The sequence below is a fragment of the Xiphias gladius genome, chromosome 1 (assembly GCF_016859285.1).
Source record: "Xiphias gladius isolate SHS-SW01 ecotype Sanya breed wild chromosome 1, ASM1685928v1, whole genome shotgun sequence".
Taxonomy (NCBI): domain Eukaryota; kingdom Metazoa; phylum Chordata; class Actinopteri; order Istiophoriformes; family Xiphiidae; genus Xiphias; species Xiphias gladius.
In genome coordinates, this window is record NC_053400.1 from 33,166,118 (window position 1) to 33,180,264 (window position 14,147).

Sequence of the window (14,147 nt, forward strand, 5' to 3'; positions counted from 1 at the left end):
CTGTTACCAGACGCCCCCCATTTCTGTGCACAAGCCGAAAAAATGTACAATTTATCATGTTTGTGTGAGGATTTAGTCCGGCACAGGTATATTTTAAAAGGTTCAAACATTCATGACCCTTTACAACATGAGAAAACATAAATTTAGTCTCTCTCTAATGATCAGATCAGCCAGTGATTTTTGTTTGGGTTTCTCATTTAATCCATTTGAATTTCAAAAACCAGCCAGTTATACCATTTAAACATGCCTCGGGATAAGCGCACGAGAAAGATCAAGCCCATCGTACGCTTGGCGGGTGGCAGCGTTTAAGCCCACTGGTACACAACTATCTGAGCTGGTGGCTTTTTTACGGGGTTCCCGGGCCCCATGCAAACATCAAACTAGGACAGGGAAAGCCGTACCACCAATGGTGACTCTGGGTGTCTCAAAACTTTTAAATTTGACAGTTTGTAGGCCCAAAAAAAAAAATAATCTTGAGATTGAGTGTTTTTCCACCAATGTGGAGAGGTCTCTGAAACTGCATATAAACCATTCTGTCGTTTCTAACATTCAAATAAAAAAACATAAAATAGCTTCTCATCGCCGCAACATTTTCAGTGCGTTTGGCTGCCTTATACTCGTTTCTCACATTCCTGAGGCTGTAAATTTGAAGGGTAAAACGCTGTGGTGGAAAACCCATCCCTGTGAATTTTATCTGACGCTGATCACCGTTCAGCTGATGGGTGTAAATCCACCTTTAACGGCACTTAGAAGCCAAAAATTGCCTAAGAGCAAACATTTCTCACACAATAATGACTCACCATTCTACACTTAAATATGTTTTTAATTGAAGTTTAATGATCCACAGAGAGGACAACACTTTATCTCCATCATTCTTCTTTCTTTATTTTACGACTTCTCGACAGTAAACCAACTCCTCTCTGCAGTTAGGTTGAGTAGCCTATAAAACTTAGCTACATCAAAAACCACACAAGACCAGTTTGTTAAAAAATAAAAATAATCATAATAATCATGTACCAAGCTTGAATTAATTCTTCCAGAAGTCATGACAGGTTCTGGCTGTTTTGACTTTATAATAACAACCTGAAAAAGAGTCTGTTTATTCAAAACAGAACAGCAGGACAATTAAATCAACAAAATGCTCTTGACAGGATAAAGTTTTACAGCGGTGGAGTCACTCTCAGATTCATTTCTTCAGCTTCAAGGCCACTGACGTCTGGTTTGATAAAAACATATGATGTGACTATTCGCGTGTGTGTGTGTGTGTGTGTGCGTGTGTGTGTTTCTCAGAGGCGTCCACGCAGCAGGAACATGAGGAAGACTGCACTGAGGAGGATGCAGAGCGTGCACACGGTGGGAACCACAATCTCCGTTACCATCTCCATGTGGCCTATCAACGGATCTGAAACACGTGAATGGAAATGTGAGTAAATGTTTGTTAATGCCTCCATTTACAGTCGTGGCCCTTAAATTACAGGAAAGGGCCCCCCATGGACCCAAGGCTGGATCACCAACTGGGCAAAGCGGGCAACTGCCCCGGCCCCCAAAGCAAGTAATTAATCGAGTACTCATAAGTACTGGTCGGCTTCTGGGTGCCTGGGGAAATAAAATTTAAAAAAACAGCCATGCATAATGGGACTCAATAGGGGCCCAACAACTACTCTTTGCCCAGGGCTCCTCAGGAGGTTAATCTGGCAACGCGTGGACCTTAAAAAACATGCAGGAAAAGCAATACATCTTATAGATTTATTTCAGTTTCTTTGTGTATCGTATTATTTCTCCATTTATTTGCTTTTATATTCTTATGGGTAAATTTCCTAATGTGTCAGGTTTTTATCCTCCTTAGTCAAGGTGTGTATCATTAGACGAAAAAAAAGTTAGACTTGTACTTATACTTCAAAACAAAATGTTTTTAAATTGACTTTTTTGCCAAAAAACTGCTGAGGCTTTGGTGAATTGCATTTGTCAAAGGCAAAATTGTAAAGCATTTATTTAGGACTTTTAGTTTTTATTTTCATGTATAACTTGAACCACTTTTTGTCCTCTGGGCTTTGAGAACCTTTGAAAATTTGTGAAATAACCTAAAGCAAAAGTTTTATTTTTAAGTGAATGAAAAGCCTGGAAGTATAAAGCCAGTGAAATTTTGTATTTTGTAAAAAAAATCCCATGGAAAGACCGAAACCAACAATGAATGTATTCAACTAACAAGTGCTGTGTGTGTATCAAAGCCTGATATATCTGATATATCAGAAACTATTAAAACCACATCAGTGAGTCAAACTGTCGCAATGGTTTGACATGTTCCTTCATAGACATGAACACACACACCTTGGTTTACTTTGACTCTGTCCCACACACACGCACCGTCCTGCTGCCCCCAAATACTCACTAACGCACCAAATGTGGATTAATCCGCTGCTGAAAATAGTCCCCAACAAAGGCACTGTTTCTCCCGGTTTGAGTACCGTTTGTTAAAGACTACAATAGCAGGCCGTTTAAGAAATGACTGGGCCTTTTGTAAAAATGAAACTATGTATCTGTGAGCTGTTTTTAACGATTCACATCTTCAGCGGGAACCAGTGAGTTTGGGGTTGAGAGCGCAGACGGAGTAGGGAAGTTAGAAAGTGCTGAGAGACGGACTAATACATCGTTGGTTCCGGTCTTTTCATTTAAAACTTGTATGTGGACGGCAACAAAAATTTAGAATGTTGCCAGCCTTATCATTTACAGTACAGCAGTTGAGTGCAGGGGAAAGCCCTGTTGGGAGAATCGTGTTAATCTCACACGGCAACCTTTCAACTCTTGTACCTAAACTTCATCATGCACTGGCCAAGCCTTTTGCATTCCTGCATGTTCCTGATTTCCCTGGGATTTTCTTCTAGCTGGAGGGGCAAAACAAAGAAAAACCCTGTTAGAGAGCAGAAAACCAAGCTGGAGACAGAATTTTCCTTTGTTTGGCCCCACCTAGCTTCTCACAGCCTACACTTTAATGCTCTATTGTACTGACCTGCAGCCAGGAGCTGGTTACTGGAAGAGCAAGTCTCCACGGCTTTCCTCTTCCAGCTCTCCACCTGTAAAGATCCGACCGAAGCTCACAGTTAAACAGCATATTCTCCTGCAGACGGCCTTTTAACGCGGACTATGTTGTTGGGAGTTTACCTCTCTCTGATTGGGAAAGCCATTAGAGCTGATGATGCGTTTATAGAACTGGACAGAGGCCTTCGGGTAGCGTGGTTTGTTCTTGTTCCTGAAGTCCACGTAGTAGAGCCCGAACCTCTCAGAGAATCCTTCATCCCACTCGAAGTTGTCGAGGAGAGACCAGGTTGTGTAGCCCTTCACATTTACCCCATCCTTAATCGCTGTAAAATGGCCCGGGGAAGAGAACAAACAAAGGACAGCAAGATGACACATTTCATTTCACGTCAGGAACGTCCTGCAAAGGATGAAAAACCAGACATAAACAATCTCTCTTTCGTGACGCTGTCTACGTGTTTAGCTGAGTCGTTGTTTCACCTTTGAGCATTTCATCGATGTAGTCTTTCAAGTACTGCATTCTCCAGTCGTCGCAGAGGTCGGTGCAGAGCATCTTCTCTGACACGCCGTTTTCTGTCACGTAGATCATGGGGTTTCCATACTGAGTCTATTGTAGAGATGTCATAATACATTCAAGTTAGATGGAATGCACACTGATATGTTCATATCATTATGTATTTCTATTTACTCAGACACACAACATATTTCAAGCTAAGTAACCCATATCTTTTTAATTCATTAATTACATGAAAAACTCAGTTTTGTTCTTTGCTTTCTTCCCGAGAGTTAGATGAGAAGATCAATACTAACGCCTCTAAGGTTCACTATCTCCACACAAAAGGAAATGTAAAAACAACAAGTTGTGGTTTCACAGGGAGTTACGCGTAACAAATCCTTGGCAGATGAAGCGTGTTTCCCAAAATTGCCAAACTCCTCCTTTAAATGTTTTTGTTTTTATTTGTTGTAAACAACAACAAATGCCGTCGCAACGAAGTTCCCAAGAAACCGGCGCAGACCCAGAGGTGCACCGAGGTGACTGGCAGACGGATAAAATGTTTTCTCTCAACAAATAGTAACACACCGTAACTCCCTCTGAAATCACAAATAGTCATTTTTATGTTTCTGTTAACTTAAACAAAAGGGATCAAACACGTTCATGGGTGAGCTTTAGAGGTGTTGGGAAGCATATTTTTGGACAGAGCCAGGTTGGCCTTTTCCCCCTGCATCCTGTCTTTGTGCTAAGCTAAGCTAATCACGTTCTTAGCGTTGGAAACTTGGAGGTGACAGGGTCGACCCTAGTGCCCTTCGTACTTTATACTTAATACTTAAGAGTATCATCAGTATTATCATCCACCTCTGAGCAAGAAACGAAATGAGTTTTTTCTTCAGTTTTAAAATTCCAGTACTTGAAGCCGTCTGTGGACTTCTGTTTGTTTTATTTGACTCCATTTTCTGTGTAGAAGCTGACTCTGAGAGGCCGTGCGAGCCCAGTTTGCGTCACTTATTTGCCATCTTTATTGTAATTTGTGCACGTCACAGTCACTTTACTCCTGGTCCCAAAACCCAGTTTTCCCCAGAAGAAATCTAAAGAGTTTGATCTCATATAGATAAATCTCATACAGCTGGAAATCTGGATCTTATGCAGATCTCTGTTGTGTACCTTGACAAAGTTCAACAAGCGTCGGAAGCCCCAAGGAACAGAATAGAGCCATTCGGAGCCGGGATCAGGCCATTTTGGGTCAACCAGCTCAGCGAGATCACGATCTGCGAAGTAGCTGTCTCCGAGGCCTGATGGGTAATTCTTCTGGGTGACGTAGCGGGTCGTGAAATGGCCGAGGCCCAGGAAATCACATGTTCCCTTGATGTAACTCTTCTCCTGAGGCGAGAAGACGGGCAGCCGTGAAGCTCCCAGGCCCTGCTGGCCGCTCTTCCTGCCTGCAGGTGAGAGTTCAAAATACTTTGTAGTGAAGAAGAGGACGAGGCAGACGAGGTGACATTCTGTAAATGGCAGATTACACGTGTGATGTAGCGTCTTTTTTATACCCATAATGCAGTGGTTCCCCACCGTTTTAACTTGTGACCCATTAAAACGAAGCAATTTCTATATGTGACCTCTCCTCACCATCTGTGTGTCTGTGGGTTAATACCAGGTCAGCCAGAAGGATTTTTCTTCCCGTATTTTGATTAAAGAAGTAAAATTATACAATACATCATTGGGCAAAAAAACAAAAACAAAGATTCAAGCAACATCTGAAGAAAAAAAAATATAATTTTAATCCTATTTGCTCGTGACCCCTCGGATTTACCTGGCAACCCCTTGAGGGACCCCAACCCCCTGGCAGGGAACCACTGCTATGACGTGAAGCATCACTGTGTCACTTGCTGTTCGGAAGTGAATGAATGGCGTTAGCTGTGGCGTGTGTTGCCGTGCAGGATGGACACACAGGATTGTATGATTACAAGGAGACCGCCATCTTTATGCACCATTAAACTGCAGTGTTCGTGCTTTTTTTAAAAATCAAATTAAATTCACAGATACAGTCATTAAAGTAACGCAGCATCATTTTGTATGATGCATTTTGTATTTAGTGCAGTAGCTGGAGCTCATGTAAGACAAACAAGGACTATGGAAGCCCAAACATGCCAAAAGTATAATTTCCTCTCATGTTTGGTTTTGTCAAGATCAAGAAAGAATTATTTTGTTTTGTATACACAAAAAACTTTTGTTTTGTTGTCATCACCGAATACTTTTGCTGTTTTAAATAATTTTGTGTTAAAAAGAAAATGGCATCAAGAAATAATTCATGAAAGACTCTCAAGACATCTTGTGAAAAGATCACATGATAATTGTTGTCCTGGTCTACAAAATAATAACTTTGCTGTTGGAAAATTAGTGATTGTGCAAAAGTATAAATACAATACACAAACCCATCGCCTGCCCTCTCTGGCCCTTCGTAACCCCCACCTCCTAATGCGTATCTTTTTCTTAACTAACTAAAACCCATAACTTACCCAGATTGATTTAGCTGTCTAACCTTAATCCATATCAAAACTCAGCATCTGTTTCACAGTGTTGGTGACACAGCTGGCCAAAATAGTACAATAGTACAAGTAAGTCAAATCAAGGGTGCATGATGTTGTCCAACTAGTCCTCTAATCTAAATGACAAAATACAGTAGTTTGATTGTCACTGCCTACTAAAACAAACCAGTGAGTATTTGTTTTTGTTTTTGTTTTTTTTAATCAGACACCTTTATGAATAAGGTTTGTTTAGGTTTAGGCAGCCTAAATTACTTGATCATGGTTAGGGAAACGTCCTGGTCATGGTTCAGAATAACCTGCTTTTTCAGACTTGTCGGTAGGAGACGGGCAGCAAACAGAAGTCTCCGGCTGAAGTCAGACACTCCTCATGTCCAGCCTTCTACCCTGACTGCCTCCTTAGGAGGTTCTGTGGTGCTTAAAACGGCATCGTGCTACCTCGCCTTTTTCTTCAGAGTGAAGAGTTATCATTCGAACAGAAACAAGAGGTTGCTTGTCAGGAAAAAAGTAAACAGGTGAACAGGTGAGGTGCTTGAACGAATCACTGATGCTTTTGTTTTTCCCATTCTCCTAAAATACCGTGTAAACGGTTATACATACGTGGCCGTGACGTACCAATGTAATCTTTCATAACCTGGGGGTAGTCTCCGTTGAAGATGGGAGTAGCAAACCAGCCCATGTAGAACTGGATGTATCTCTCTGCTGCTTCAATGTCCCTCTGGTTGGTGAGGTCCACCGGTTCACCCCAGTCAGCCGTTAGCGAGATCCCAACCAGACCTGCACACACACAACAACTTTATTATCCCGCATGGTGGAAATTTATCTTTGACCTCAACCACAAAAAAAAAGAAAACGTTTTCCTTTTTACCTTTTTGTTTGCTTCGCCACTGTATGTCGTACGTGTGCCAAACCTTAGCATGTGCCTGATACAAAGACAGAAGGGAAGTGTCACCTGGATGTTTGTTTTTTTTTTTCTTTTAGTCTGGTTTACTTTAGTTTGTTTGACATTATGAGAAGGAGCACTATAAATCACACAAAATGTCAGGGGTTACACAACAAAATCCAGGCCAGGGGGCAACGTCATACTACCCGCAAAAACCACATGGAATACCTATAACATCAACAAAATCCATCCAAGTCAAACATTAAAAACAATAATTATTAAATTTTTTTTACATACAAATTATAACAAATTTCCAAAAAGCCATAATTTTACCGTTTTTTTTTTTTTTAATTGTTTTGATTTCTTTTTATTCTAATGTACAAAAGAAACTGTGGCACCACAGAACCTAAAGGAACAAGAACCCATGTTGGGATTGTTGTGTGCAGACCAGGGCTGGTTTAACCAGTAGGGGGCTCTGAGGCAACAAATTGCTGTTGGGCCCGTACTGACCACCGTGCACCCCAACTGCTGCCTTTTGTGAAGCATGCATGTACCCTGTCAACCCTAGTGCTAGGTTTTTTCTACCTCACACAATGTGCAGGGGGGTGGTCTGGGATCGAGAGGGCCTACAACGTGCAGGACTTTGACATCGTAGGCCGGGGCTGGCATCCTGAGTCCCACATGTGGTTACGGTATAGGCAACAAAAGCGCTTTGGTTAGGGTCAGGGAAAACATTTTTAATTTGGTTAAATGTTAATAAAATAAAGTGTCTCGTGCCACCAAGTCTGTGGTAACTGTTTTAATATTTAAACAAGACCAGGATCTTTCCCTAACATTAACTAAGTGATGTGAGTGCCTAAACAGAACCATAGGAAACATTAATCATGCTTTAGTTACCACAGGTGGATCTTTGCGAGAGCGGATATTGTAGGGAAAGCAAGTGAAATACGCTGTCAGTTAATGTTTCGCAGATACATTCGCTCCTCCACTTTTCAGATAACTTAATTAAAAACTTGAATTGGGCAGCATTACATTTCTCCAAAATAAGTTCATTTTAATCAGGTCTTCATAATATTTGATTCTTTTCTTATTCGTCTGTTTGCCTGAAAGATTTCCCAGCGAAAGATTAATTTTATATCAATGCAAAAAAAATGAAAAATGCTCATCATGAGCCCTCTTCTAAATTGCTTGTTTTGTCCGACCAACAGTCGGAAACCGCAAAAATATTCAATTTATAGTGATGTAAAACAGAAAAAAAGCAGCAAATCTTCACATTTAAAAGGATGGAAGCATCAAATGTTGGCACCTTTTTTGACAAATTACTTAAATGATGAACCGATTTATCAAATTGATACCCAGCAAATCAAAAAAAAAAAAAAAAAGGCACAGAATGAACGTCACACTGAAAAACTGTTAGAAAAAAGGTCAGGCATACTTTTCAGTCCACAGGGTAAAATGTTCATCCAGGAGATGACCGGCCAGTACGCTTATGCTGGAATTAATACAACGTAAAGCATCACAACACGTACTAAATTGGTGAGATTGTTTTGTCCAAATAACAAAGCTCTTAAAACTAGATTTTTACGCAGGCCCGTCTACTGGTCGTATTACCAACACCGACTGACACGCAGTAACACTGGGGACTTTGGGGTCTGTCACCGGTGTTGGCTGTTGTTTGGTGACAGAATAACACCAACCTGGACACAAACCACCACTGCTTCACTGCTTCAGCCTTACTTTGATGATGTGGTGAGCGGCTTTGTAAGATCCTGTTCCCTTCAGCTTCAGCCCGGGTGCGTGTTCCCCCGTTTCAAATCCCTCCACAGCAATCGACTGAAAACACGAGATAGCACACTCTGATTTACAGGTCCAACATTACATCTGCTCACGAGACCGCGAACGCACCATTTCTCGGACATACCCATGGATTATTGAAAGTGATCCAGTACTTCACTCTGTTTCCAAATCTCTCAAAGCACAAGTTGGCAAAGTCGTTGAAGTAGTTCACCATGCTGACGTTCTGCCAGCCGCCGTATTTCTCCTGTAAGACCTGAACAGGTGGCGTGTAAAACGGTATTACTGTTCACACTGTAGCTTCCAATCGGCAAAAGGAAATATAAGTACAAAGGTTTCGTGAGTCCGGTGCTCACCTGAGGTAAATCCCAGTGGTACAGAGTAACAATGGGTGTGATCTTATTTTCCAGCAGCATGTTAATCAGGTCATCATAATATTTGATTCCTTTCTCATTGATGTGTTCACCTGAAAGAGTGGCCAGCCAGAGATGGAATTAATATCAGTACTGCTCTAAAGAGAGAAAGCATAATTACAAGGGGAGCAGCCAATGACGATTATCAATCATTTTTCAATGAACAAGTCAATCATGTCGTCTACACAATGTCCAAAACATTATGAAAAATGCCCAACACAAGTATTTAATTTCCAGTGTGATAGAGCCAAGACAAGAGAATAGCCTCACATTTAAAAAGCCGGAAGCATTGTTTGCATTTTTGCTTGACGAATGACTTAAATGATTAAATCATTTATCAAAACTGTTGCTGATTCATTTTCTGGCAGTTGACTAATTCAGTTATCAACAAACTTCTAGCCTTGATTACAATAACCAGCAAATCAAAAATTCAAGGAAACATAGTAAACAATGTCTTTCCACCACACTAAAATACTGTAAAATAAATAAATAAATATAAAAGAATAGGCATTTGCTTACTTTTCAGTCCACTTGGTAAAATCCTTGGCCAGGAGATGGAGAAACGATAATGATTCAACTTAATGTCCTTCATCAAGTTAATGTCATCCTTTAAAACAAACGGCAGAAAATATTTTCCAAACCATTGCAAGTCAAAACAGAAAAATAACTGTGTCTTAAGCTCTGGTTTTGCTATTAAAGTTAAAGGAAAATTAACCGTTTACCACCAGTGTTTTTTACCTGTGGTACCAATCAATTATATTTTTATGTCAGTGAGGTATCTTTACTAATAACATCTCATATCAACACACAATCTCATGCTGCGCAGCCAAATGTTGTTCAAGCCCTCACAACTCCATTTGAATGGAATAGTTCGACATTTTGAGAAATAAGCTTATTTTTCTTTCTTGCCGAGAGTTAGATAAGAAGATCATCACAGCTCCTATGTTTGTGTATAAAGTATGGAGGTTATTAGCTTAGCTTAGCATAAAGACTGGAGACAGGGGGAAACAGCTAGCCCGGGTCTGTCAGCTAGCCCATACAGAGATGAGAGTGTGTTTCAATCTTCCCATCTAACTATTGGCAAGAAAACAAAGCGTATTTTCCAAAATGTTCAACTTTGAAATTCCCAAAAATTTGCAGAGATGCTAAATGTGAGGAAATGCATCGAAAAAAAAAGCACAAGATGGCTAGAATATTTCAGTTTGATGCTACTGGTAGAGCCATGAACATCTTGGGTTTGAATATTTCACTCTCATAGCTTCAATAAAGAGCTGGTCAAGGCTGATACAGAACTCAGTGTCCGACTGAGTGGAACAAAATGACTTTCCCAACCCTTAAGTTACTTAATTTGGAATTTAAAAAAAGGGTCAAAATGAATGTTAAGGACATCAGCAAATCTGGCTAACTCTGACAAACAGATATAGACTTTATTCCAAATCATTTAAAGATGTGGTTGCCGGATTAGAAATCAACTCAAAACTTAATTTAACTTAATTTAGGAATAATGTCTGTGGGTTTATAACAGTAACATTAAGCATCCGCGGAGATTTATACTCTCGAGTGCCTTCTCCTTTTTGGAGAGGCGCTAGATTTTTTCTGCCATGTCACCTTGACTTTATAGTATCCCTCACACGAGGAGTCTCCCGAGTCATTTGAGGATATTGTCCCCTTTTTGTGGGCGAATGCATCCCAGATGCTCATTCCTTTGCCGTCTACGTTCCAAGCTCCTTCAGTCTGATAGGCAGAACTGCCAGCTCCCCAAGAGAAACCTGCAGAGGAACGCAAGGCAGACAATCGAACCCACGGCCGACAAAACATTCTCACCACGAGGGCGGTCTAGTGGCTTTTCTGGAGCTTTTCGTCATTTCATCATCACCTTCTATTAGATTATCGTATCATCTGCCGTTTCCGAGGTCGAGAATCAACTCAACTTTCGGGGAAAATTGCACTCGGAATACGAACATCTACAATTTGTGGACTATTTTGGGTTTAATTGTGTGTCCTACCGGTTGGGAAGGTGCCATAGTAGAAGGATGTTCTCTCATTCTTCGTCCAGTCAAAGTCCTCAGTGGCTGAAACACACAGCACCAGTGCAAGCACATGGCACATCCTCAGGATGCACCGCCGCGGCATCGTGATCTTCGGCAAGGAGCTCACTGTCTTCGGTTACGCCTACAGAGAAGTTCACATACATAGCCAGCTTTGAAAACTAATTTCACATCAGCGTGGCCTACATGTTAACAGCAATATGTAGGCCTCCAAAACCTGTCAGTCTACCATGAGCTGGATAAGTTTAGGACAAATCCCAGAATATACAGGCATGTTTAAGTAAAGCAAGGATTCAGAAACTCACGCTCAGGTGTCAGGTGTCCACAGGTTTTCATCCTAACTCAAACCCCAAACCTCAGGATCATTTGTTAAATATCGACTGAAAAACACCCAGTCATTGTCAGACCCCACGGATATAAAGGAAGAATCTAGTTTCATTTCAGCCAGCTGTAAGACACACTGACACAAAACGCTATCAGAGACAGAAAGTAAGCCAGCTTGTCCAGCACAGTCAGGATGAGAGACATGTCAAGCTGCTTTATATCGTCAGTGGTGTAAAATATAAGCGGGGTTAAAAAATAAAAGTGTATTAAAATTGCAAAGCTGCCTCTGAGTCCTCCTGCCAAAGCCTGTGCTGTTTCTCTCCCCACATCTGTCCCTTTCTTTCTGCCTCAGCCCCGGCCGCCTCACTCAGAACCACATATAGATGTCTGACCTGCTGCATTTGTCTCTGCTGGAAACTGCTCCAAAGTGCAAGAAACGTCCCCAAGCTTCTGGATCTGGTTAATGCTCGCCGGTGTCGGCGACTGGTTCACTGCCAAAGTTACAAAAACAAAACAGGGTGAAGCATCCAGGACATTTTCTGCTATTCATCAGCACACATACAGCAACAACCCCCCCACCCCCACCCCCCACACACACACGCACACGCACACACACTGAATACCGCTCCATTTGAAGGCAGTGAAGTGTGAGCGTGAATTTGCTGGGGCAAACAGATCTTTTGGAAAAAGGAGGGATTTTGACACCGTAAGCAAAGTTAATGTTAATGAGCCTGAGCCATGAGCAGCTTGGTCTCATAACACTGTTGCGTGGCTTTGTACTGTGTTTAGCTGTAAAACAGGACAGACATTGTCACAGAAGCCAGTTATGTATGGAGTCCACTGTAAAAGACAAGTAGAAAAATCCAAAGATGAACCATTCTGGAAACAAGCGCCTCAGGCTACGGGATTTATTCTCACTCTGTCCTGTGTTTGTGTCGAGCAACACGACAGCCTTCACGTACACAATAACAGGAACACCTCTACAATACAGCATAATACAAAACAATAGCCCTGCAAATAGTATATACTACCTTTGTGACACTTAAAATGTAAAGTTTTTGTTGATGAACGTGTCAGAGAGGAGTTTTGAGGCCTTAGTTTGACTGTATTATATTGGAAACTGTTTGGGGTTTTTTTTTGTCCCCAGGAGTGGACGAAATAATACTAATAATGTGGACACATTTTTCTGTTGGACTAGATTGGGGTTTTTTTTTGTTTTTTTAAATCTAAATTGATGGAAAGATATTGTCTCCGCGTTGACTCCTCTACTCGAGAATAAATGTGCGGATTGTGGTCAACGACGAGTTGATTAATCGATTCGATCGACAGCAAATTAAGCGGCCGCTTTTTTTGTCCTATACGACTGTAAAGAAATTACCTTTGGGTTTTGGACATTTGGTTCAACTAAACAAGCGATGTTAATCCCTCATCTCGGGCTGTGAGGAATTACAACGGGCATTTTTACTATTTTTATGACAAATTATCAACCGGATTAACGGATGAATCAAGAAAATAACGGACAGTTTAATCGATAATAAAAATAATCAGTATTTGCAGCGCTAGTCAGAGTGTTGCAGCTCAGTACAGTATTATGTTAAAACAATTACTCTGCTTCAATTAAAAACAAACCAAAAAAATGTAAACAGAATTCACTAGAAGTGTAAAGAGTGAATACTTGTTTAACATACAGCCAATGTATGTGATATAATATAATACAATATAATGTAATGTGCACAAAAATGAAAATTTACATACTCTAATGCCATAAAATCACACATTATAACAGAGTCTACATATCAGTAGATAAAGGCCAAGGAAACAACACGAGGGATTCCGCCGCCCAGCCCACACAACCAGGACAACATTTATTATTTTTTATTCATTTAGACGTACAGAATTACTTGTGTGTCTTTTCAGAGTAATTACTACATTTGTACTTTACTTACTTAATATTGTAATTCTGTTACTGCTGCATCTATCTACTCCGGCACCCGTCGTGTGCCCCGGAGGAGGGTTTTTTTGCTCTATAGCTATTTCTCCTGCGTCTTCTTCTTTCGCCTGTTAAGCTTTTCCCTCTTCGGTCGAGGTCTAAGGGTAGAAGGGGACTGTAACACAACTGTACCACGACTCTATGGCTGAAGGGCTGTATGGATAGAATCTCGTCTCTGGGGTATCTCGTTAAATGTGCGATATGTAAATAACCTCCACATCACATCACTTAAATCCGGACCGGGCCGTCGAGCCGTCAGACGTGGGTTTGCCGGTTACACGAATGCGCAGCGGCGGAACCGTCAGAACAGTAAAATCAAATCCGTCGGTGCAGGTTCACGGGGGTGACGCATCCATGTGCTTCCACGGGAGAAGCCCCCCCGCTGCCGCTGCAGCTCCCCTCAGGGTCACGACCCCTCCGGTGAATGCGGTGGAGCTGGAGCCGGCCCTGGACAAAGCATGAATACAACCATTAACATAAGGTGCATTGTTTACAGAGCACTGTTGTTTTAAAAAAAAAAAAAAAAAAAAATGCTGAATTGTTCAAAGCCAAAACTGTTGGCACTGCACTCTCTGTGCACACATTTACATGTTAGTGTGCAGTTTGTGTGTGTGTGTGTGTGT

At 41.3% G+C, this 14,147-nt stretch overlaps 1 protein-coding gene across 1 annotated transcript; it reads right to left on the reverse strand.

The window, feature by feature from the left end:
* Positions 1 to 1,286: 1,286 nt before the first annotated feature.
* On the reverse strand, positions 1,287 to 11,295 carry lctla (lactase-like a). The gene is made up of 13 exons (XM_040134362.1): positions 11,169 to 11,295; positions 10,771 to 10,931; positions 9,682 to 9,769; positions 9,106 to 9,215; positions 8,877 to 9,005; positions 8,693 to 8,788; positions 6,941 to 6,995; positions 6,688 to 6,849; positions 4,694 to 4,968; positions 3,514 to 3,640; positions 3,160 to 3,359; positions 3,008 to 3,071; positions 1,287 to 1,402 (listed from the first exon to the last, which is right to left on the reverse strand). Exons 1-13 carry the CDS (start codon positions 11,293 to 11,295, stop codon positions 1,287 to 1,289), a joined length of 1,710 nt encoding a protein of 569 aa, XP_039990296.1.
* Positions 11,296 to 14,147: the final 2,852 nt, after the last annotated feature.